This window comes from Schistocerca nitens, chromosome 2 (genome assembly GCF_023898315.1).
Source record: "Schistocerca nitens isolate TAMUIC-IGC-003100 chromosome 2, iqSchNite1.1, whole genome shotgun sequence".
NCBI classification, from domain to species: Eukaryota; Metazoa; Arthropoda; class Insecta; order Orthoptera; family Acrididae; genus Schistocerca; species Schistocerca nitens.
The window spans coordinates 638,527,619-638,554,696 of record NC_064615.1 but is presented as its reverse complement, the minus strand read 5'-3'; the positions used below and the strand labels follow the sequence as shown (position 1 = coordinate 638,554,696).

At 43.5% G+C, this 27,078-nt stretch overlaps 1 protein-coding gene across 1 annotated transcript in view; it reads right to left on the bottom strand.

Moving 5' to 3' along the window:
* The window catches only part of LOC126234533 (brachyurin-like), a 48,759-nt gene that overhangs the window by 8,707 nt on the left and 12,974 nt on the right, over positions 1 to 27,078 (bottom strand). The window contains exons 3-4 of the mRNA XM_049943229.1: positions 19,289 to 19,454; positions 3,427 to 3,599 (exon numbers count right to left, since the gene is read on the bottom strand). Of these exons, the coding sequence (XP_049799186.1) occupies positions 3,427 to 3,599; positions 19,289 to 19,454 (339 nt within the window). The remainder of the gene's footprint in view (positions 1 to 3,426; positions 3,600 to 19,288; positions 19,455 to 27,078) is intronic.

The following is a 27,078-nucleotide window of genomic DNA, read 5'->3' as shown; positions in this document are numbered from 1 at the left end:
GACAGCCCTGCAGGATTCATGGTGTCAATTCCCTCCAGCACTGCTTCAGACATTAGTCGAGTCCATGCCACGTCGTGTTGTGGCACTTCTGCGTGCTCACGGAGGCCCTACACGATATCAGGCAAGTGTACCAGTTTCTTTGGCTCTTCAGTGAATTTGACTAAGAAATCAATTACCAATTTTCATAGATGTAGCTTTAAAATGCTGTAGTGGTTCTTTAATAGTAATTTATTTAAGAAACCTTTCACGCACTATTTCTGAAAATGCTGGATCATGTATTTCCTTATTTCTGAACGACAAACCTGATACCAGTTTTCGTAGTTCTAGCTTCAAAATTGCCTCAATAGCGACATATTTTCAAAAAAACCTTTCATCCCTTGTTTCACCCCCTTTGGGGTTGAATTTTGAAAAATCTCTTTTTATAGGACGTCTACAGTATAAGATCAACACCAGACTTAAATTTTAAGTTTCTATCCTTAGAGGTTTGCGCTGGGCGATGATGAGTCCGTGAATCAGTCAGAATATTTCCTTGTATGTAGAAGAGATTAACTTGCTGAGGGACTCAGACTGCCGTACCGCGTTACTGACGATTACAGGGTGTGGTAGATAAGTAATGAGACTCAGTCTAGAAAAACAAATTTATTGATCCAATTTGTACAAAACGTTAATATTCTTCAAAGTACTCGCCTTGGGCGTCGACACAACGTTGTCAGCGCGTTTTCCAAGCTTCATAGGCCCGACTGTAGTCCGTTTGAGTTATCCCAGTTAGTGCCTTCGTGACAGCACGTTGGATGTTCGGAATATCGTCGAAACGGTGACCCTTCAGGCATCTTTTGACCTTCGGAAATAGGAAGAAATCAGGAGGACTCAAGTCAGGGCTGTATGGTGGCTGTGGCAAAACTTCAACTCCAATTCGGGTCAAGTAGGAGGTCACGAGGAACGCTGTGTGCGCCGGAGCGTTGTCGTGGTGGAGACGCCAGCGTTGAGCAAGGTCCTGTCGCTTCCGTTTGACGGCTCTGTGCAATCGCTGAAGGACTTCTTTGTAGAATTCGGCATTGACAGTCTTCCCCTGAGGGACAAACTCTTTGTGAATTAACCCCCGCTTGTCGAAAAACACAATCAGCATTGTCTTGATGCGGGACTTTGACATTCTTGTTTTCTTCGGCCGCGGGGATGCCGGTGTGTGCCACTCCGAGCTCTGGGCTTTCGTCTCCGGGTCGTACTGGAATGTCCACGATTCGTCGCCTGTTACTACGTTGTCTAAAAAGTGTGGATTATTTTCCAAATCATTCAACATCTCACGGCAAACGTCCACTCGTTGTTGCTTTTGTTCGGCGGTGAGCACTCGGGGAACCAATTTTGCGCAAACTTTCCTCATCATCAAATCTTGCGTAACAATTTGGTGAACCGTAAATTTATTCACGGAGACCTCATCGACGATCATTTTGAGACTTAAACGACGGTCGGAGTCCAGGAGTTCTTTCACTTTGGCCACCGTTTCATCCACACGACTCGTTGAAGGGCGTCCAGATCGTTCCATGTCTTCAACGGATTCCCTCCCGTTTCTAAATTCATTAAACCACCGGAACACTTGAGCTCTTGATAGGGAGTCTTCTTTGTAGGCCTCCGTAATCATAGCAAAAGTTTCCGAAGCAGTTTTGCCCAAGCGAAAGCAAAATTTGATTGCATACCGCTGTTCTATCGAGCGATCCATCTTCAGCGTTTTCACAAGTGCCACGGGCACACAAACAACGTAATACGCGAAGCTCGACCCTCACTGCACCAGAGCTTCGACGCGACTGCGAACCGGTTCTATTGTTAGCTCAGATCCCCCACCACGTGACGTACAGGTGGAGACTGCCCTGCGAGCGACTGGGGCGCCGCGCGGCGGCCAGTCTCATTACTTATCTACCACACCCTGTATGCTCCTAATGTTAGTGGCTGTGTGATAAAGTAGCTATAACGATACTAAATTAGCGTTTAGTAGTTGCCCAACGTCAAAATTCCGATGTTGGAGCTTTGTCAACTGAACGAATACGTTGCATCAGCTGATTACGAAAACCTTACAAACGATGATGACTTAACCTGTGTCATACTTTTGCACGTGGAACGTGGAAGGGTGGAAGGTTGGTGGTTATCGTCCCATTGATGTCGAGGCCATTACAGAAATGGACAGACTCGGACAGGCCAAGAACGAGACGGTCTTTCGTGCGCTTGTTAACGAAATCGTCCTTTCACCGTAGGAGATTTGGAAGAAACCACAGAAAACGTAAATTGGAGAACCAGAATATGATGTGAAGCTTGCTCCTCACAAATGTGTGTCCATTGTCTTTCTCACGGCATCTCCATGCCCGGTGAAATTCTATTTGTGCACATAGAACTGCATTATACCAACTGAACAATGATTTACACTGTATCTATATTTTGTATAGTTGCACGCTCTCGACGAAAAGTGTGTACTGGAAACATTACCTCACTCGACAACATCGTTGTAAACACGAATAAACATTTTGGAATCCGGTACTCCACTATAAGCAAATTGTGTTAGTTATTGCCGGCCGCGGTGGCCATGCGGTTCTAGGCGCTCCAGTCCGGAACCACGCGACTGCTACGGTCGCAGGTTCGAATCCCGCCTCGGGCATGGATGTGTGTGATGTCCTTAAGTTAGTTACGTTTAAGTAGTTCTAAGTTCTAGAGGACTGATGACCTCAGATGTTAAGTCCCATAGTGCTCAGAGCCATTTGAACCATTTGTTAGTTATTGATATAACTAAAAATGCTATTTACGAGGACAGAAATTATTCATGCAGGCTAGAACTTGTGATGATTAATTAGGAAATGTCATGACTGGAAACCCATAGGGAAATTAAGGTGACCATTCCTTTGCCTGTGGATGATCGTTTATGATCGAAACTGCTCAATAAATAAAAACTGTCCCTCTCAACAGTTGTGGGAATTTTCGATTTTCTTTAAACATTGTGCTACGTTGTTATGTCTATCGCAATTTTACCGTAATTATTAAAATGAAATCACACATTTCAGAAGAGATAAAGATAAATTTTTGCATCTTTCATGAAGCACTGGAATTACCTGAGCGTAAATGCTTTCATTTGCTACAGTCAGGGCAAAGGGTTTTCTTACGGGGTAAATGGTATTAAGGCTAAAATATTAGTAGAAATCACTCACAACATGAAATTAATCAGCAAACTGATCTGTTAATTATACACTTGGATCGTAGAAGACAGTCTCAAAATACTGAAAATTTAGAGGCACATAATCAGAGAATCGAACAATAGCGAATTTTCGGACTTGGTCACATACAAGGTATATTTTGCATTCTTATGATTGCAATAGCTGTGTTTCCACTAAAAAAAATGATAGAGAAAATAATTATTTGTAGTAATCTGTTATGTGAGTATTGTCTTACCTGTAAGCGTAACCGTTTCAGAAAGACGCACAACGGCGACGTCAGAAGTGGTGGTGCTGCCATCGGACGAATAGTCGGGATGTACGACGGCATCTGTAGATACTAGCGAGAGCGCGTCCTCAGCATATAAGTCCGATGAGATAGTGCCCAGGTTGATCGCGAATTGCGTCACCCTGCGGACAAGATACCTCACCTGATGAACCATTCGTAAGACAAAACCAGAAACCATTACAGAAGTATCTGGAACGTCTGGGAAGTGTTTCATAGGATTCCAAAATTTCATCATCTTAACGAACTCCCTACTTAGACAAACACTGCACGAAAAATATAGCCTATGAGAGATATCAGATTTTTGTTAACTTGGTTATCACATGAGTGCCATTAATGAGTATAGATCTACTGTTTTGAATTCCTTGTGCAGCGTGTTATTTTTTGCTTGGTCGTTTGGATTCAGACACCAACAATATATATGAAACTGCTTAATATTGATGGCAAGGACTAAGCCTCTGAATTTGTATGTCAAAGAATTCTCGCTCTCTCTTTCTCTCTGGATGTTATGAATGTGTATTAGCTACAGCACAGAAGCCATCGATCTCATTCTGTTCTTATGAAAATGCTGTTCTGAACTCAAAACATTGTAAATCCTCTCCGAAACATGTTCTCTGCCTCTAAAAATAATGATAGGTACCGCGGTGTCTCAGGAACGTTAGTTTACTTAGAAATTGGTCGAACAGTTTGTCTACAGTGATCATTTAATCTGTTGCGAAAACCATGATAATTTCACGTTAAATTTTTTGTTGGATGATTTCTTTACGATTTTTGCATAAGGTGTAAACCAACAAGAATGTCTCGAATCGCTTCGTTAAACTTTTGGAAATCAATAAGTTTTAGAAAAATCTATTATCGTTCCTTTGCAGAATTTCGTAGTGGTTGTGCTTGTGACAGCGACAATTCCATGGAGTTCGACACTAAATAGGTCGTTGTTAAAAGAAATGGATACTGGGCGGAACATAATTGAAGATTAGTGACAGGTGACTTACCGTGAGACAGTAATCCTTAAAGCTTGTCGAAGAATCCAGTATGAATATTCAGATATGGAAAGATCTGTCGTTAATGTATTCCACTCAATTCACCCCAAAGCTTACAAACAGCCTCGTTTCAATTGGTGTAAGGAAATGCTCAAAACAGTCGAACGAGAAAATGCCAAATCTGATTACAACAACTCCGTGGCAGACGAAACTCAGGTGTGGTGCATTCGCTGGCAGCCGGAAACTTAACCGACAATCAATTTGGCCGTTCCAAAATGCACCGAAACCAACAGTGGTTCGTTCACGAAATGATAGCAAGAAAATGATCGCTTTTTTCTCTGGTTACGCTATCTTGGTGCTACCACTGCTTTAGGGCAAGCATGCACAGAAAGCGGTCCGCCGTTGTTCTGAGCCGGCCGTGGTGGCCAAGCGGTTAAAGGCGCTACAGTCTGGAACCGCGCGGCCGCTACGGTCGCAGGTTCGAATCCTGCCTTGGGCATGGATGTGTGTGATGTCCTTAGGTTAGTTAGGTTTAAGTAGTTCTAAGTTCTAGGGGACTGATGACCTTAGAAGTTAAGTCCCATAGTGCTCAGAGCCATTTTTTTCGTTGTTCTGACGGTCGCCCGGCCCTTACAGTTCGTTCTTGTAATGTTTTTAACTCAGTTTCTACTGCCTCTCGGAAAGGAGAGGGCGGGTCCTTGTGAATTTAGTTCTTTTGAGTCACGCCAGTCTAGCTGGCATTAGGGAAGAGGTGTCCCTATCCGATAACATCCTGTGTCACAACATTTTATTTTTGAACTTGCGCACTTGCGCAACAATACAATCGCGGCAACATGACCTTCACCGGGGCCTGCAGGGAACGACATTGTTCAGTCGTCAGTGCTTCGTGTATTCTACTGTACATGCCATGGATCAGTGAGCTCCACGAACCGATTCATTAGTGCTGCTAACTTTTTGCAACGAAAGTAAGCGAGCACAGAAATAGGCTTACATAAATACGTACTTTTTTAAAATTCTTTTTCCTTCTTGCGGCACTTACAGAGTGGTTTGCAGCCCGCGGTATGAATAAGTCTATACAACCCTGCTTTATAAGGTTGAAGAGCTGTTGATACTAAATAATATACAAAAATTTGTTTCCCACAAGCCATCTTTGGAATCAGTAAAAAACAATAGAAAATTTAGCATAATTCTTCATTACGATATTGGCAGGTGCCACACAGCACGTCAAACCGTTAATTATTTGAGGGAAGAAATTGTCAAATTAATGGCTTATTGCTAGTAAACAGCTAATTTCATCACTACAAGGAGCTGTTGAAATCTTCTGAAACATCTATTTTAAGATTAAACTTTGAACGCTTGCAAAAGTATATAAACACTAAAGGCGAATACTTTGATTGGTTCAAATGGCTCTGAGCACTATGGGACTTCTATGGTCATCAGTCCCCTAGAACTTAGAACTACTTAAACTTAACTAACCTAAGGTCATCACACAACACCCAATCATCACGAGGCAGAGAAAATCCCTGACCCCGCCGGGAATCGAACCCGGGAACCCGGGCGTGCGAAGCGCGAACGCTACCGCACGACCACGAGCAGCGGACTCGAATACTGTACTAAAATATGTTTTTGTTTTATTATCTTTATGACAACTTGAAAGATGGCCCTTACTATACCCCTTTTTCCCAATACCGTATACCAGTTTTTCTGAGGGTTTCAAATATTTTGCCCTTCTGGGCCGACAGATCCTAAGGAAATATTTTGACGTTTCTTTTAAGTCTTTCTTACGTTAATAAGCATAAAGCCAGAACTGCCTCTCTGGTGCCTTTAGTTAATCTCTTGGTCATCTAACAGAATCTCTAATTTATTTTCTGTCTTCATGTTTTTATTCAGGTTAGTAACATGGCTGCAGGATTGTGCGTTATTTCTCACTTTCGTCTTTGATTGCTGGCTTTGAAATAGTGTGGATGATATTCTTCTGAAAGTCCGATAGCATGTCTCCAGTGCCATTGATTGTACTCACTAACGTGAGTAATCGTTTGATTACCACACACTACAGTGATTTTATATACACGGTGGCTATAATTAAATTACTATGTTCCGAGCGGTGCAGTGTGGGCTGCATACACCGCAGGACGGTGAAACTTCGTAAGTATGTTCATTAATCGGTGCGCTCGCCGAGTACACTGAAAAACTAATGGTTCCACTTTCTGCCACCAAACGAGAATATGGCGCTGTAAACCGTCAGAATGCGGTGTGTGTGCAGGAAAAGGGGAGGGACGATCAGATGCATGATAACGGTGGTTCTGGCATGTTTATTAGGATATTGTTACAAGTTGCAACATGTCTCCAATATGGTCTCCTGCCTCAGCAAAATTCTGCTTCTGGAACACGGCATAGTCGACAGTTGCTCATAGCATATCCGGTGTAATCAGAGCGATATGTCGTCGTATGCTATCCTTCAGATCAGAAGAGTCCTGATACATCCTTGACAGACACGATCTTTCAGATACCCCCTACAACCAAAAGTCACATGGATATTGCCTAGAGACGATGCGGTCGCTACCAAAGGTTTCTCGAAGCAAATTTTTCACCTTACAGGAGACATGTGGTGTGGCCTCATCTTGCATGAAAGTAGTGATGTGCACACAGTTGCGTTCTTGTAAAGCTTGAATCAAGTGTTGCACAACATGGGTCTTATAATGTGCGGATGTCACTATACATTAAACAGACCGGCGACGTACCATCTCCCCTCAGTAAATGCAGGAGCTTGTGAAACCACATCACACAGTCACACAAGCTGAGTGCCGTGAATGTTCCTGCAAGATGTGCTACAGTTCTGTGCATTCACGGCACCGTGCACAATAAAATGTGTCTCGTACGTCCAAGGAATATTCTCCATGCGTGCCAAAGAATGAAGGGCGAAGTCAATGCATTGTAAGCTATCTTGGGGCTTCATCTGGTGCACATTCTGAAACATGTAAGGTTACCAGCGTAAGATACGCCGTAGAATCGTTTGAAGCATTGACCAGAGGAGAGACAATTCCTGTGACCCAGCTCGAGCATTGGCTACAGAATTTGCGGAACGTGCTACGCCGTTGGCTATAGTTACAGCAACTTCATCAACAACTGCCATGGGAATAGACGCCTCCCTCTCCCTGCTGCTCCACATAATTCACCTGTTTCTTAAAATTTCTTGATTATATTCTTTACCTCTTTTGTTGACATGAGGCTTCTTCGCAGCTGTTTCTGTCGGCGATATTCTCGCAATGCATCGCTGCTATTGCTGCCGTTCTGATAAAACAACTTTACCAGTAATGGACGATCTTTTTCTTACAAGGGAACCTCCCCATCACACCCCCCTCAGATTTAGTTATAAGTTGGCACAGTGGATAGACTTTGAAAAACTGAACACAGATCAATCGAGAAAACAGGAAGAAGTTGTGTGGAACTATGAAAAAAATTAGTAAAATATACAAACTGAGTAGTCCACGCGAAGATAGGCAACATCAAGGGCTCTGGCAGTGAACGTGCGCCGTGGTCCCGTGGTTAGCGAGAGCAGCTACGGAACGAGAGGTCCTAGGTTCAAGTCTTCCTTCGGGTGAAAAGTTTAATTTTTTATTTTCATTTTATGTGACAAACTCTTATGTTTTCATCACTATTTTCGGAGTGATTATCACATCTACAAGAAAACTTAAATCGGGCAAGGTAGAATAATCTTTTTACCCATTCGCTAAGTGTACAAGTTAGGTGGGTCGACAACATATTCCTGTCATGTGACGCACATGCCGTCACCAGTGTCGTATAGAATATATCAGACGTGTTTTTCCGTGGAGGAATCGGTTGACCTACGACCTTGCGATCAAATGTTTTCGGTTCCCATTGGAGAGGGCCGTCCTTTCGTCTACTAATCGCACGGTTTTGCGGTGCGGTCGCAAAACACAGACACTAAACTTATTGCACTGAACAAAAAGTCAATGAACGAACGGACAGATCATAACTTTGCGAAAATAAAGAAAGTAAAATTTTCAGTCGAGGGAAGACTTGAACTGAGGACCTCTCGTTCCACAGCTACTCACGCTAACCACGGGAGCACGGCGCTACTGAGTTCGTATTCTCTTTGATGTTGCATATCTAGCATATGGACTACTCAGTTTGTATATTTTACTAATTTTTTTCACGGTTCCACACAACTTCTTCCTGTTTTCTCGATTGATCTGTGTTCAGTTTTTCGAGGCCTATCCACTGTGCCAACTTATAAATCTGAGGGGGGTTCGATGGGGAGGTTCCCTTGTTAGTAGCCATCGGGTTTTCTACGGAAAATTTCACCCTTCTTAACCCTTGGCACCAACGATGACTTAAAAACAATAAAATTAAAGAATTTAACGCTTGTCACCAAGTGACAAACAGCATATTGACATCAGAATCGGAAGCATTTCGCGTTCTGACTGCCTACAGCGCCATATTTTCACCCGGTGGTAGAAAGTGAGACTATTATTTTTCAGTGTACTCTGCCAACACACCAACTGATAAACATACCTACAATGTTTCAGTGTTTTGCAATGTATACAGCCCACACTGGAGCACTCGGAACACCATCAGTTTAATTATAACGAGCTCGTCTTTTGGGAAGAGTGTTATGTGGCCTTCCTGCTTTGTTTGATTGCAAGTTTTCAAAGGTTATGTCCCCAGAATCGAGATCCATTTCCTCTCCTATTTCTTACACCAGCATTTGTTTCGTTTGACCCAAGCTAGAGCATCACTAAGATGCTGAAGAAAACTGAACTGGAAGAACGCTTGAATACAGACGCCCATTATCGCGTGAAAAGCTTCTTACAAATTATCAACAAACAGTATTTAGTCAGCCCCCTACTTGCCATCCTCTGCGGTACAGTGAAGACAAGGTTAAGCTAATTACACTACTGACGAGGCATTTTAGCAAGAACGCTTCCAGCAATCCATACACGAATCGAAATGAAAGCTACCTTGATATCTGGTACTATGAGGAGCACCCTCTGTCATGTGTTTCATAGCGTTTTGCAGAATGTATGTATAGATGTAGATTTATCTGCCCCACTTCTGCAGTTACCCTTTTTAGGGATGTTTATTCTTCCTCAGCTGAACTATCAACTGTGATATTCAGTACTGCAGTATTTACAGGCTTAGAGAATTGCGAACGCACATAATCTATTGTCAGTACTTCACTATCCCACTTATTAGAACGTTGACTCTTCCTGACGAATCTTTCAAACTTCAGGATACTCTTCATCATTCATAAATTGTGATATGAATGTGTACCTGTTCCCTGATACACCATACAATCCAGTATCATATTTAGAAATCAGAAATAGGCGATATTGTGGGCTTTAGATGAACCAAACTACGCACGATATCCTTTGACTCCGAGTCGCAAATACCACTTTGGGAGACTCTCTGCAGAACCTGGAACTAAAGTGGAGGAGTCTATGGCAAGCTGATGCTTTCAGGCAGTTGGCTGGCGTAATTGGCAACACACTGCCTGTGAAAGGCAGGGTCTGTGTTTATACAGTGGAACGCAACTTCAACTTCTTTCATATATTCAAAACAGCGTATACTGTGCAAGGAATTACGTATATCATTCCCATGACGGCAAAACTATAGAGAAGTTCGGGATTGTACTGCCGCTTGCCGACGACTATTCCTTTTATGTGTCGTTTGGAAATTGAAGCCGGCCGAAGTGGCCGTGCGGTTAAAGGCGCTGCAGTCTGGAACCGCAAGACCGCTACGGTCGCAGGTTCGAATCCTGCCTCGGGCATGGATGTTTGTGATGTCCGTAGGTTAGTTAGGTTTAACTAGTTCTAAGTTCTAGGGGACTAATGACCTCAGAAGTTGAGTCCCATAGTGCTCAGAGCCATTTGAACCATTTTTTGGAAATTGAACAGAAACAGAGTAAAATGATATTTACTGGCTGAAAAACTGTGACATAATTCTATGGCCTCTAGGCTATGCAAAGCTAAGATCGATTACAATCACCCAACCTATATCTATGGACTTCTTCATACAATAGGTTCCATGTTCATCATAATTCAATTTTTGTCTTATACCAGTTGTTACTGATGTAAACTAACCGAAACGTTTGGTTGCAACATAAAATTGCTTGAAATTATCCATCTCTTTTCTATCAGTCCAACTTTACTAACATTTACTGGAACAGAATACCTCTTATTCGCAGTGACGTAATAGTTTTTGTGGCAGGACAGCTTCAACAAACTAAGCCCACAAGGCCTGATATGAGAACACTGCACAACATACTTTTAGACTGTTTCTTTTTTAAAAAAGCATTCTTAAGCAATTCAGGTATCACTGTTTATCTATGAGATCAAAATACGTCATAGATAATTTCTTTTATCTAAAACACGACGTTTTCTATATCTACATCCATACTCCGCAAGCCACCTGACGGTGTGTGGCGGAGGGTACCCTGAGTACCTCTATCGGTTCTCCCTTCTATTCCAGTCTCGTATTGTTCGTGGAAAGAAGGATTGTCGGTATGCTTCTGTGTGGGCTCTAATCTCTCTGATTTTATCCTCATGGTCTCTTCGCGAGATATACGTAGGAGGGAGCAATATACTGCTTGACTCTTCGGTGAAGGTATGTTCTCGAAACTTTAACAAAAGCCCGTACCGAGCTACTGAGCGTCTCTCCCGCAGAGTCTTCCACTGGAGTTTATCTATCATCTCCGTAACGCTTTCGCGATTACTAAATGATCCTGTAACGAAGCGCGCTGCTCTCCGTTGGATCTTCTCTATCTCTTCTATCAACCCTATCTGGTACGGATCCCACACTGCTGGGCAGTATTCAAGCAGTGGGCGAACAAGCGTACTGTAACCTACTTCCTTTGTTTTCAGATTGCATTTCCTTAGAATTCTTCCAATGAATCTCAGTCTGGCATCTGCTTTACCGACGATCAACTTCATATGATCATTCCATTTTAAATCACTCCTAATGCGTACTCCCAGATAATTTATGGAATTAACTGCTTCCAGTTGCTGACCTGCTATTTTGTAGGTAAATGATAAGGGATCTATCTTTCTATGTATTCGCAGCACATTACACTTGTCTACATTGAGATTCAATTGCCATTCCCTGCACCATGCGTCAATTCGCTGCAGATCCTCCTGCATTTCAGTACAATTTTCCATTGTTACAACCTCTCGATACACCACAGCATCATCTGCAAAAATCCTCAGTGAACTTCCGATGTCATCCACCAGGTCATTTATGTACATTGTGAATAGCAACGGTCCTATGACACTCCCCTGCGGCACACCTGAAATCAATCTTGCTTCGGAAGACTTCTCTCCATTGAGAATGACATGCTGCGTTCTGTTATCTAGGAACTCCTCAATCCAATCACACAATTGGTCTGATAGTCCATATGCTCTTACTTTGTTCATTAAACGACTGTGGGGAACTGTATCGAACGCCTTGCGGAAGTCAGGAAACACGACATCTACCTGTGAACCCGTGTCTATGGCCCTCTGAGTCTCGTGGACGAATAGCGCGAGCTGGGTTTCACATGACCGTCTTTTTCGAAACCCATGCTGATTCCTACAGAGTAGATTTCTAGTCTCCAGAAAAGTCATTATACTCGAACATAATACGTGTTCCAAAATTCTACAACTGATCGACGTTAGAGATATAGGTCTATAGTTCTGCACATCTGTTCGACGTCCCTTCTTGAAAACGGGGATGACCTGTGCCCTTTTCCAATCCTTTGGAACGCTACGCTCTTCTAAAGACCTACGGTACACCGCTGCAAGAAGGGGGGCAAGTTCCTTCGCGTACTCTGTGTAAAATCGAACTGGTATCCCATCAGGTCCAGCAGACTTTCCTCTTTTGAGCGATTTGAATTGTTTCTCTATCCCTCTGTCGTCTATTTCGATATCTACCATTTTGTCATCTGTGCGACAATCTAGAGAAGGAACTACAGTGCAGTCTTCCTCTGTGAAACAACTTTGGAAAAAAGACATTTAGTATTTCGGCCTTTAGTCTGTCATCCTCTGTTTCAGTACCATTTTGGTCACAGAGTGTCTGGACATTTTGTTTTCTTCATATTAAATTCAAACGTCGATAAAAATACCATAAGGACATTTCCTTGGCAGAATCCGGTTTTTAATAAGTTATGTGTGCATCAAACTCAGGCTTTTTACTGCATGGTACACAGTCATTATAAAAAAGCTTCTAAAGAAACTATTGCTTAATAGTTATAAAGCAGATTGTAGATCTATAGATAGACATACACTGAATGAAGCGCTTTTGGCTGTCAAGATAGAAATGCGTGAAGGCTTCAAAGACTGCCGTAGCGGAATATTATAGAGAACTCTCTCGCAGAAATTCTGGTCGTGTATGAAGGCTGTTAGTGGTATAAAAGTTAGTGTCCAGGCACTCATGGACGATACAGCAACGGAAGTTGAGGGTAGGAAAGCGAAATCGGATACGTTGAGTTGCCTTTTTAAGTGCCCCTTTACAAAGGAAAATTCAGCAGTACTGCCCCAGTGAATACTCTCTACATCTACATACATACTCCGCAATCCACCATACGGTGCGTAGCGGAGGGTACCTCGTACCACAACTGTTCCACTCCCAAACAGAACAAGGGAAAAATGGCTGCCTATATGCCTCTGTAAGAGCCCTAATCTCTCTTATCTTATCTTTGTGGTCTTTTCGCGAAATATAAGTTGGCGGCAGTAAAACTGTACTGCAGTCAGCCTCAAATGCTGGTTCTCTAAATTTCCTCAGTAGCGATTCACGAAAAGAACGCCTCCTTTCCTCTAGAGACTTCCACCCGACTTCCTGAAGCATTTCCGTAACACTCGCGTGATGATCAAACCTACCAGTAACAAATCTAGCAGCCCGCCTCTGAATTGCTTCTATGTCCTCCCTCGATCCAAACCGCTCGAGCAGTACTCAAGAATAGGTCGTATTAGTGTTTTATAAGCGGTCTCCTTTACAGATGAACCACATCTTCCCAAAATTCTACCAATGAACCGAAGACGACTATCCGCCTTCTTCACAACTGCTATTACATGCGTGTCCCACTTCATATCGCTCTGCAATGTTACACCCAAATATTTAATCGACGTGTCTTTGTTAAGCGCTACACTACTAATGGAGTATTCAGATATTACAGGTTTCTTTTTCCTATTCATCTGCATTAATTTACATTTATCTATATTTAGAGTTAGCTGCCATTCTTTACACCAATCACAAATCCTGTTCAAGTCATCTTGTACCCTCCTACAGTCACTCAACGACGACACCTTCCCGGACACCACAGCATCATCAGCAAACAGACGCACATTGCTATCCACCCTATCCAAAAGATCCTTTATGTAGATAGAAAACAACAGCGGACCTACCACACTTCCGTGGGGCACTCCAGATGATACCCTCACCTCCGATGAACACTCATCATCGACGACAACGTACTGGGTTCTATTACTTAAGAACTTTTCGAGCCACTCACATACTTGAGAACCAATCCCATATGCTCATACCTTAGGAGTCTGCAATGGGGTACTGAGTCAAACGCCTTCCGGAAGTCAAGGAATATGGCATCCGTCTGATACCCTTCATCCATGGTTCGCAAGATATCAGTGAAAAAAGGGCGAGTTGCGTTTCGCCGGAGCGATGTTTTCTAAAGCCGTGCTGATGCATGGACAGCAACTTCTCTGTCTCAAGGAAATTCATTATATTCGAACTGAGAATATGTTCGAGAAGTCTGCAACAAACCGATGTTAAGGATATTGGTCTGTAATTTTGAGGATCCGTCCTTCTACCCTTCTTATATACAGGCGTCACCTGCGCTTTTTTCCAGTCGCTCGGGACTTTACGTTGGGCAAGGGATTAGCGATAAATGCAAGCTACGTAAGGAGCCAATGCAGTAGAGTACTCTCTGTAAAACCGAATTGGAATCCCATCAGGACCTGGTGATTTATTTATTTTCAACTCATTCAGCTGCTTCACAACACCAGGGATGTCTATCACTATGTCCTCCATACGGGAATCTCTACGAGACTCAAACGGCGGTATGTTTGTACGATCCTCCTGCGTGAAAGATTTCTCAAATGCTAAATTCGAAATTTCAGCTTTCGGAAGATGAGTGATATACAGGATGTTCCAGGAGAATATTCAGGAATATGACAGGAACGATCACTAGTAGCATAAAAGTCTAGTAAACATTGGGTCTAAAGCGTATACCTTAAGAGCTATGAGCAGTCCTTTATCTGAGATGCTGTGTAACAAATATCTCCTACTACAGGCTCTTTGCTTTCCACATTTTTGGAGGAGGTAGTATGGACCAAAACAAGAAAAAATTGACTACTAAACATTGGCTGTGAAGTGCATACCTTAAAAATTATGAGCAGTTCTTCATCTGCGATACTGTGAAACAGATCTCTTCTACTATAAAGTCTTTGCTTTCCGTCTTTTGAGAGGTAATATGGATCAAAACAAGAAAAACATGACCAGTAAACTCGGCACTAAAGTGCATTCCTTAAGAGCTACGAGGACTTGTTCATCTTCGCTAGTTTGAAACACATCTCGTCTACTGAACAAGTTTTCATAGCTCCTAAGCTACGCATTTTAGAGCCCACGATTATTTGAATTTTTTGCTTCTAATGATGTTTTCTGTCGTATCCCTGAATATCGACCATTTCTGCTGGAACGCCCCGTAGATAAACAGCTGAAATTGAACAAATCTCCAGTGTCCGATGGAATCTCTATCAAATTCTATTAAGAAATTACGGCTGTGGTAGCGATCTTTTAATAGGAATCTACCGTAGGTCCATGGGAAAAAGTGGAAAAGTGAAAAAAGTTGGAAGAAAAAACGGGTCACACTCTCCTAAAGAAGGGTAGCAGAAACGACCCACAAAACTATCGTCCCATGACCCTGACATCTGTTGTACAATCTTGGAACATATGAGCCCAAATGCAATGAGGTATGTCGAACAGGATGTTCTAGTTCATGCCAACCAGTATGGGTTCCGAAAATATCCATAATGTGAAATGCACTCATAGTTCTTTCACATGAAATCCTGAAAGTTATGGCTCAGGTTAATCACGTAGACGTAGTATTTGCTCACTTCTGAAAAGGAGGTGATATAGTAGAAGAGGTACACTAACTATCGAAAGTATGATCTTATGGAGCATTAAGCGAACTTCGTGATTGGCTTGAGGATGTTCGATAGGAAGGGCGCAACATTTCCTCGTGTATGGAGAGTCATTCAAAGGCGTAGAACTAACTTCGCTTTCGCCCCAGAGAAATGTTTTACAATCCTTATTGTTCGTTGTATATTAATGACCTTGTAGACAACATCAGTAACTACTTCAGACTATTCACATGAAGTGATTATCTATAATAAAGCACTTTCTGAAAACAGCTGTACGAGTATTCAGTCATATCTTGATATTAGTTCAGTGGTGTAAACACTGACAACTTGCTTTAAATGCTCAAAACTGTAGAACTGCACTTCAGAAAACGAAGAAACGTAGTGTGATATGAGTACAATACCAAAAAATCACAACTGGAATCGGTGTCTCATGCAAATACCTAGGTGTGATAATTTGTAGAGCTTTAAACTGGAATGATCGGATAGGCTAAGTCGTAAGTAAAGCAAGTTGCAGGCTAAGATTCGTTGGCAGAATACTAAGGAAATCCATTCAGACTACAAAGAAGATTGCTTACAAAATATTCGTGCGACACGTCTTAGAATATTGCTCAAGTGTCTGGGACTCGTGCCAGAGGAGATCTCACAGGAGACATGGAACGCATACAAAGAAGAGCATCACGAATGCTGACAGGTTTGTTTGAACGACGGGAGAGTTTCACGATGGTGCTGAATAACCAGAATTGGCTTGGAGGTAGACGAAAAGCATGCCGGGAAAGCCTACTTATAAAGCTTCAAGAACCCGCTTTAAGAGAAGTAATGATAATTAAATTGACTCCCTAGCTGCAAACAGTCGTTGATACACATCATTGGGGACATGTTGAAAATGCGTGCTCCGACCGGGACTGGAACGCGGGATCTCCTGCTTACATAGCAGACGCTCTATCCATCTGAGCCACCGAGGGCACAGAGGATGGTACGCCTGCAGGGACTTATCCCTTGCACGCTCCCCGTGAGACCCACATCCCCAACATGTCCACACGACTACATTCGTAGTGCGCCTAATACGTGTTTGCCCGTCACACTCATTACTCGTGGCAGATTAATGTAGCAAGTCCCGTACGAGTTGGGGCATAGCGTGTGCGTTCGCACAAGAAGGTCAAAGGCTAGGTAGCCATATTTTAACTATATATGAAGGTAGTGTCTGTTTCCGAAAGAACAGATACCATTGATGACCGTGCAGCTTCTCTAGAGTGAAATGATAATTAAATCGACACCCTAGCTGCAAACAGGCGTTGATATACAGTTCGAGTCCCGGCCGGGGCACACATTTTCAACATGTCCCCAATGATGTATATCAACGACTGATTGCAGCTAGGGTGTCGATTTAATTGTTATTTCATTCTAGAGAAGCTGCACGGTCATCAATGGTATCTGTTCTTTCGGGAACAGATACTACCTTCATATATAGTTTAAGAGAAGTCTCTAGAAAAAAAAATGGTTCAAATGGCTCTGAGCATTATGGGACTTAACTTCCGAGGTCATCAGTCCCCTAGAACTTAGAACTACTTAAACCTAACGACATCACACACATCCACGCCCGAGGCATGATTCGAACCTGCGACCGTAGCGGTTGCGCGGTTCCAGCCTGTAGCGCTTATAACCGCTCGGCCATCATTGCCGGGTCTCTAGAAATGTACTAGAATCGCTTACGTATGACTCCTGTAGGGATCGCGAGTGCAAGATTAGACTAACTACAGCACGCGCAGAGGCGTTTAAGGAAACATTCTTGTCGCGCATCGTATGTTGAATGGAACGGGAGGAGACACTATCTGCAATGGAAAGTACCCTCTGTCACGCACGTCAAACTATGGATGTAGATATACAGGGTGTTACAAAAAGGTACGGCCAAACTTTCAGGGAACATTCTTCACACACAAAGAAAGAAAATATGTTATGTGGACATGTGTCCGGAAACGCTTAATTTCCATGTTAGAGCTCATTTTATAACTTCTCTTCAAATAACATTAATCATGGAATGGAAACACACAGCAACAGAACGTACCAGCGTGACTTCAAACACTTTGTTACAGGAAATGTTCAAAATGTCCTCCGTTAGCGAGGATACATGCATCCACCCTCCGTCGCATGGAATCCCTGATGCGCTGATGCAGCCCTGGGGAATGGCGTATTGTATCACAGCCGTCCACAATACGAGCACGAAAAGTCTCTACATTTGGTACCGGGGTTGCGTAGACAAGAGCTTTCAAATGCCCCATAAATGAAAGTCAAGAGGGTTGAGGTCAGGAGAGCGTAGAGGCCATGGAATTGGTCCGCCTCTGCCAATCCATCGGTCAGCGAATCTGTTGTTGAGAAGCGTACGAACACTTCGACTGAAATGTGCAAGAGCTCCATCGTGCATGAACTACATGTTGTGTCGTACTTGTAAAGGCACATGTTCTAGCAGCACAGGTAGAGTATCTCGTATGAAATCATGATGACGTGCTCCATTGAGCGTAGGTGGAAGGACATGGGGCCCAATCAAGACATCACCAACAATACCTGCCCAAACGTTCACAGAAAATCTGTGTTGATGACGTGATTGCACAATTGCGTGCGGATTCTCGTCAGCTCACACATGTTGATTGTGAAAATTTACAATTTGATCACGTTGGAATGCAGCCTCATCCGTAAAGAGAACATTTGCACTGAAATGAGGATTGACACATTGTTGGATGAACCATTCGCAGAAGTGTACCCGTGGAGGCCGATCAGCTGCTGATAGTGCCTGCACAAGCTGTACATGGTACGAAAACAACTGGTTCTCTCGTAGCACTCTCCATACAGTGACGTGGTCAACGTTATCTTGCACAGCAGCAACTTCTCTGACGCTGACATTAGGGTTATCGTCAACTGCACGAAGAATTGCCTCGTCCATTGCATGTGTCCTCGTCGTTCAAGGTCTTCCCCAGTCGCGAGTCATAGGCTGGAATGTTCCGTGCTCCCTAAGACGCCGATCAATTGCTTCCAACGTCTTCCTGTCGGGACAACTTCGCCACGGCTATTGCCCCGTGCTAATCCATACATCAAATGGGCATATGCCAACTCCACATTTGTAAACATTGCACTGACTGCAAAACCACGTTCGTGATGAACACTAACCTGTTGATGCTACATACTGATGTGCTTGATGCTAGAACTGTAGAGCAATGAGTCGCATGTCAACACAAGCACCGAAGTCGACATTACCTTCCTTCAATTGGACCAACTGGCGGTGAATCGAGGAAGTACAGTACATACTGACGAAACTAAAATAAGCTCTAATATGGAAATTAAGCGTTTCTGGACACATGTCCACACAACATCTTTTCTTTATTTGTGTGTGAGGAATGTTTCCTGAACATTTCGCGGGACCTTTTTGTAACACCCTGTAGATGTATATAGAAGTGGAGCAACATGCTTTTATTTTGTTTTGAAGATCAACGGTAACACACCAATACGACGCTAAATTTCAGTTCGTTATTGGAACCATTCAGATTACCTTCTATGAAACCGAGGACTTGCAAACCTGGAGAAAAGGGTTATAAAAACGCGAGTATGTCTTCCGGAGCTGTGGATGTGAGAGACTGCTGAAGGGGATCCGAACACAGGTAGGGCTGAAGGTGCAGGTGCAGACGTGGTACTGACCCGTCGGCGCAGTGGCCCGCTGTGAGGACGCACTGCTGGGTGATGAGCGAGCCGCCGCAGAAGGAGACGTAGTCGAGCCGCACGGCCGCCATCCACGGGAACTGGCCCTCCTCCGCCTGCTTGCCGTAGATGATGCGCGGCTGCTTCCCCGCCGAGTCGGCCTCACCTGCGGTACACAAAAGTAGCTGTCAGCGCTCCACACCAGTTCCGATCTCACGTTAGGACGAATTCTCTACCGCAGCTAGTATGTCAGAAAAGTGTTTCACGGCTCACCGTAACGATTGGAACGAGTCACATTAGAGGCGCATTATTGTATTTCTTTCTTAAATATGTGGTCATCAAGGCAATTTAGAGACGAGCTTGCATGAAGGGTATAACATTTAATTCAGGAACAGATATAGATAAGTAATTTTGTACATTAAATAAAAGACAAGTTCCCACGATACAATGAGCCAGACATTAGGTGCAACCACATCGGAGGAATATCTATGAAAATGAGCGTTTGGCGTCATTGGCCGGGGGGCCCCTTGCGGGGTAGGTCGGGCCGCCTTGGTGCAGGTCTTACTACATTCCACGCCACATTGGGCAACCTGCGCGCCGGATGGGGATGAAATAATGATGAAGACAGCACAACATGTCATTCTCAATGGAGAGAAGGCTTCCGAAATGAGAGTGATTTCAGGTGTCCCGCACGGGGGTGTCGTAGGACCGTTGCTATTCACAATATACATAAATGACCTTGTGGATGACATCGGAAGTTCACTGAGGCTTTTTGCGGATGATACTGTGGTACATCGAGAGGTTGTAACAATGGAAAATTGTACTGAAATGCAGGAGGATCTGCAGCGAATTGACGCATGGTGCAGGGAATGGCAATTGAATCTCAATGTAGACAAGTGTAATGTGCTGCGAATACATAGAAAGATAGATCCCTTATCATTTACCTACAAAATAGCAGGTCAGCAAATGGAAGCAGTTAATTCCATAAATTATCTGGGAGTACGCATTAGGAGTGATTTAAAATGGAATGATCATATAAAGTTGATCGTCGGTAAAGCAGATGCCAGACTGAGATTCATTGGAAGAATCCTAAGGAAATGCAATCTGAAAACAAAGGAAGTAGGTTACAGTACGCTTGTTCGCCCACTGCTTGAATACTGCCCAGCAGTGTGGGATCCGTACCAGATAGGGTTGATAGAAGAGATAGAGAAGATCCAACGGAGAGCAGCGGGCTTCGTTACAGGATCATTTAGTAATCGCGAAAGCGTTACGGAGATGATAGATAAACTCCAGTGGAAGACTCTGCAGGAGAGATGCTCAGTAGCTCGGTACGGGCTTTTGTTAAAGTTTCGAGAACATACCTTCACCGAGGAGTCAAGCAGTATATTACTCCCTCCTACGTGTATCTCGCTAAGAGATCTTGAGGATAAAATTAGAGATATTAGAGCCCACGCAGAGGCATACCGACAATCTTTGTTTCCACTAACAATACGAGACTGGAATGGAAGGGAGAACCGATATACTCAAGGTACCCTCCGCCACACACCGTCAGGTGGCTTGCGGAGTATGGATGTGGATGTAGATGTAGACACCCAGTCCCTGAGCGGAGAAAATCCCCGACCAAGCCGGAAATCGAACCCGGGTCCGTAGGATGGCAATCCGTCACGCTGACTACTCAGCTATCGGGGCGGACGGGTGATTATCTATGAAGAGTCCTGACAAACATGTGAACCCGGAAAAGGTGCAGCAGTCTTACAGTAGATGCAGGGGCGCCGGTCAGCATGAATGAGTAACTGATCTGGCATGGTAACATTAGTCAACTTAATCGTGCTGTCTTGGTACAGCAAGCGGCTGAGAGGGAGGTAAAACTACAGGCGTTATATTTCCCGAGCACATGCAACGCCGTTGTAAAAAGTGAGTCTGACAGGAAACGCAACTAGCAAAGCAGGAATGGCTGGACGAGAAATACAACGCTGTAGAAGCATTCACGACTATGTGAAAGCCAGATACGACGTGTAGGGAAATTAAACAGACGCTTGGAGAAAAGAGAAGCACATGTTTCAGTAATGAGAGTTCAGACTGCAGCCCATACTAAATAAAGAAGGAAAGGCTGAGATGTGAACACGTAGCGGGTCTATACAATGGAAACAAACTTGAAGATTTATGAGAATGAATACAGGCCAAAGCAATTTATATCTGGGCCAAGGTTCGAGCGTGGGTGTCTTGCTCACTAGGCAGATGCACTGACCATTGCACCACTGCCACTGTAGCTAATATCGCTTCGCGGGTTTAACTAGTATGCTTCCCTCCAGTTCACGACTCAGCCCATATTGATGGTTCACTTCTCCACTCTTGAGTTGGAGTTCGTATTATATACTAAGGTAGTCCACAATGCTGTGTTAGCAACACTGCCAGAGTGGTGCAGTACTTAGCGCATCTGCATGGTGAGCAGAGGATTCGGTTCGTATCCCCAGGCTTCGTACAAATTTTAGTTCATTGCTTTGACTTGTATTCGTTATCATAATAGAATACTGAGACTTAATATGTCTCTCGAACATAGAATTTCAATGTAATTGAACTTGAGGACTATAATACAGAAAGATTGGAGGAAGTAAATGAAGCTGAGATGGTATACAGGGTGAGTCACCTAACATTACCGCTGGATATATTTCGTAAACCACATCAAATACTGACGAATCGATTCCACAGACCGAACGTGGGGAGAGGGGCTAGTGTAATTGGTTAATACGAACCATAAAAAAATGCACGGATGTATGTTTTTTAACACAAAGCTACGCTTTTTTAAATGGAAACCCGTTAGTTTTGTTAGCACATCTGAACATATAAACAAATACGTAATCAGTGCCGTTTGTTGCATCGTAAAATGTTAATTACATCCGGAGATATTGTAACCTAAAGTTGACGCTGTTCGATCGTGTCTATCGGAGAGCACCGAATTACGTAGGGATCCAAAGGGAACGGTGATGGACCTTAGGTACAGAAGAGACTGGAACAGCACATTACGTCCACATGCTAACACCTTATTATTGGTCTTTTTCACTGACGCACATGTACATTACCATGAGGGGTGAGGTACACGTTCGACGGGCGTTTCATAGGACGTGGAGGACGCATAAATTGGCCAGCCCGTTCTCCTGATCTTACACCTCTGGACTTCTTTCTGTGGGGTACGTTAAAGGAGAATGCGTACCGTGATGTGCCAACCCCAGAGGATATGAAACAACGTATTGTGGCAGCCTGCGGCGACATTACACCAGATGTACTGCGGCGTGTACGACATTCATCACGCCAGAGATTGCAATTGTGTGCAGCAAAAGATGGCCACCACATTGAACATCTATTGGCCTGACATGACGGGACACACTCTATTCCACTCCGTAATTGAAAACGGAAACTACTTGTGTACGTGTACCTCACCCCTCATGTGCGTCAGTGAAAAAGACCAATAAAAAAGTGTTAGCATGCGGACGTAATGTGCTGTTCCAGTCTCTTCTGTACCTAAGGTCCATCACCGTTCCCTTTGGATCCCTACGTAATTCGGTGCTCTCCGATACAGACGATCGAACAGCGGAGGAGTGGTACTCAAGCGTCAACTTTAGGTTACAATATCTCCGGATGTAATTAACATTTTACAATGCAACAAACGGCACTGATTACGTATTTGTTTATATGTTCAGATGTGCTGACAAAACTAACGGGGTTCCATTTAAAAAAACGTAGGTTTGTGTTAAGAAACATACTTCCGTGCATTTTTTTATGGTTTGTATTAACCAATTACACTAGCCCCTCTCCTCACGTTCTGTCTGTGGAATCGATTCGTCAGTATTTGATGTGGTTTACGAAATATATCCAGCGGTAACGTTAGGTGACTCACCCTGTATATGATATTCCGAGAAGAATTTGACACAGCTCTGAAAGGCCTAACTTGAAAAAAGTTCCCTGTAGTAGACGCTATTCCTTCAGAATTATAGACAACCTCAGGGGAGCTAGTCATGACAAAACTGATCCGCCTGGTGGGCAATACTTATGAGACAGGTGAAATACCTCCAGACATTAGGAACAATGTAATAATTTCAATTCTAAAGAAGAGAGGCGCTGACAGGTGTGAATATCAGTTCAATAAGTCATACTTGCAAAATACTCGACCTATTTATTAACAAATGAATGGTGTAATTGGTTGAAGCATAACTCGGGAAGATCAGTTTGAGTTCCACAGAAATGTAACCCGCGAGGTCATACCAGACTACGGTTAGAAGAGTCGAACGCCATGAAATGAAAGCAGTGGCTGAGAAGGGAGTGAGACAGTGATGTAGCCTCTCCCCAATGTTACTCAATCGCTGTATTCAGCAGGCAGCGAAAGTAACCACGGAAAAATTTGGAAAGGGAATAAAAGTGAGGGGAAGAAATAAGATCTTTGCCGTTTGTCTACGACATAATTCTGTCAGAGACTTGCAATAACGTTGATTGAAACTGATAGCATCTTGGAAAGAGTTTATAGGAACAATGTAAACAAAATTTAAAAAAAGGATGATACAGTGCAGTGAAGTTAAATCAAATGATGGTGATAGAATTACATTAGGAAATAAGAGACTAAAAGTAGTCGAGTTTGCTACTTGTTCAGCAAAATAGCTGGCGCTGGCCGAATCAGAGATGATATAAAATGCAGACTGTCAATATCAAGAAAATTGTTTGTGAAAGAGATAAATTTGTTAACATACAATATAAAATCAAAAGTAATGACTTTTGTTCTTAAGGCATTAGTCTTGTACGGAATTTAAACGTGGACAGTAAGCACTTCAGACAAGAAGAGAGCAGAAGCTTTTTAAAGGTGATCCTACAGACAAATCTATGAAACTGAATGTGTAGATCGAATAACTGGCCGGCCGATGTGGCTGAGCGGTTCTAGGCGCTTCAGTCTGGAACTGCGCGACCGCTACGGTCGCAGGTTCGAATCCTGCCTCGGGCATGGATGTGTGTGATGTCCTTAGGTTTGTTAGGTTTAAGCAGTTCTGATTTCTAGGGGAGTGATGACCTCAGATGTTAAGTCCCATAGTGCTCAGAGCCATTTGAACCATCGAATAACTAATGAAAAGGTACTGAATCGAATAGCGGAAAATAATTGTGACACAGTCTGACAATAAGAAAGTGTTGGCTGGTACGATACTACCTGAGGCGTGAATTAATTTGTTAACTGAGAAAGAAGTGTGTGCGGTTAAGTTGTTGAGGGAGACGTAGGCTTGAATACAGTAAGCGTGTTTAACTGGGCGTAGGTTGTAGTTATTATACAGAGGCGAAGAGGCATTCACAAGCTAGGCTAGCATGGAGAGCTGCACCAAACCAGTCTTTGGACTGAACACCACGACCACAACAACAACAACAAGCTGCGAGCTCGAATAAAAATTATTCCACAGAATACAATTACTTGTTTGTCTAGATAAACGTTTTAAATTGCTTGTTTAGTTTAGCAATCGCTCTTTGACTTTTTCCAGACTCAAATTAAGCTTTGTGTTACATAATGAAGTTCGTTATGGCTGTTACAGCATTGTGCTGTGTACGGCGCTATGATCCTATGTTGGCAATGGGCGCCTAGGTTGGCCATACTTCCTCCGGGCTGTGTTTGCGACCTGTCTGGCTAAGAGTGATTTATCTGACCGAGTGCGGAGGTAGGAAAGTGAAAAGCAGCGGCTACGTGTACTCGGATGTGGACCCTGCTGACCGTCTGATCCTTCGGCGCGGCGAATTGGCAGTATATTTTCGTGTAGTGCCCGCGTGAAGAGTTTAGGTACCGCACGCGCTGTGGTGGTGTATTGTTGCAGCACGTGCAGACTGTGGATGAAAATATACTGCACGTGAAACATCCTTCTTGACAGGAAATCCGGGAGGGTGGTCCTGTCACCAAGATTTGTGTCTTCCGTTCACCTACAGTGCGGCGATAGTTAATGACTGTTTTGCGCTAAACTTCCTCACTGTTATGAACCATGCAAGATGTAATATATTAACGTAAATAAGTAGGGTCAAAAGCAACCAATGAGAGTGTCTCTTGGATGGGGCAACGAGTGGTGGGAGAGACGCAGTAGTGGGTCGTTTAGGAGACAGAAGATGGCAGAATCTTGCCAGATGCGGAGGCTTTACAAAACACTATGTGTGGACGAGGTATGGGACAGTAGTTGCAGCTAGCATGCTTTACTGGGCGCGGTCGGGCGAAGTAGGACGGGGCACCTTTGACACTGTCCTCGTAGGCGAGAAATCCAGAATTATGGGCTAATTAAGTGATAACACCAAGGCTTCGTGTATTAGACGGTCGAAAGTAAAGATGGCTGGCATTTGCTGCGCGCATAAAAGAGAGACTGCCATCGTGAAACGACCTGTGCAGCTTCAAAGACTTGCTGGAATGGCGTTTTATTAACTGATCTTAACGCTGCGGTGATGGTTCAGAATTCTCTTTACACCATCTACCATGTTTGCTGGGAATGCATCATTTATAAAAAATATCTGAACCAGTGCTGCTTTTATCTCTTCAAATAACTGTAAATTACTGCGTGTGCCCATTCGACAGTTTCTCCCTGAAAATTTAGTGATAAACAATATAAGAGCAGGTAGGGAGCCTCGCATCTCCTCGCTGAGACCAGTACTGTGCGGAGTTTCCAGCTACCTGTAACTGTGATCAGCGTAATTCCAGACAATACACTTAACTGCCTGAAATACCTTTCCATTGATTAATTCTGTCATTGTTATGGCTTGATACCGAAACATCAATTACTATTTTCTTTCAGAAATATTTCAGTAGTATAATTAATAAGGAACTTTTATTTTTAATCGCATTCGTTTACGTTTGGACTTGGCTTCTTCCATAACGTTGAGAGTCGCCGTTCAGCGTTGTTGGCCAAAGCTTTGTGTTCACAGCTCAGGCTAATTTGGAATACTGGTTTGGTTGTGGCAAGTTTTACTTTGCAACGAGGCCGTTACCACAAAATGTGAGATATAAGGGAGAGTGGAGGTGGTTGGACAGAGTACAGATGGAGGAGGTTGTGCCCCGGCCTGCTGCAAGGGAAAGAGAATTTTTTAAACAGGTTTTACAATCCTAGCTCAGCGGGAACAGCGAGTGTCAGCTGACTGTATAGAAGACACTTCAAATAATGTTTGTTTCGAACATGCAGGCATTACAATATTGAATCTCACTCGACACCGTAACTAAAGCGGAGTCCGATAGACGAAAAATTGTTGCGACCCGAAGCAAAGGGCAGTTTTGTGATACATCTACATCTACATTTATACTCCTCAAGCCACCCAACTGTGTGTGGCGGAGGGCACTTTACGTGCCACTGTCATTACCTCCATTTTCTGTTCCACTCGCGTATGGTTTGCGGGAAGAACGACTGCCGGAAAGCCTCCGTGTGCGCTCGAATCTCTCTAATTTTACATTCGTGATCTCCTCGGGAGGTATAAATAGGAGGAAGCAATATATTCGATACCTCATCCAGAAACGCACCCTCTTGAAACCTGGATAGCAAGCTACACCGCGATGCAGAGCGCCTCTCTTGCAGAGTCTGCCACTTGAGTTTGCTAAACATCTCCGTAACGTTATCACGCTTACCAAATAACCCTGTGACGAAACGCGCCGCTCTTCTTTGGATCTTCTCTATCTCCTCTGTCAACCCGACCTGGTACGGATTCCACACTGATGAGCAATACTCAAGTATAGGTCAAACGAGTGTTTTGTAAGCCACCTTCTTTGTTGATGGACTACATTTTCTAAGGACTCTCCCAAT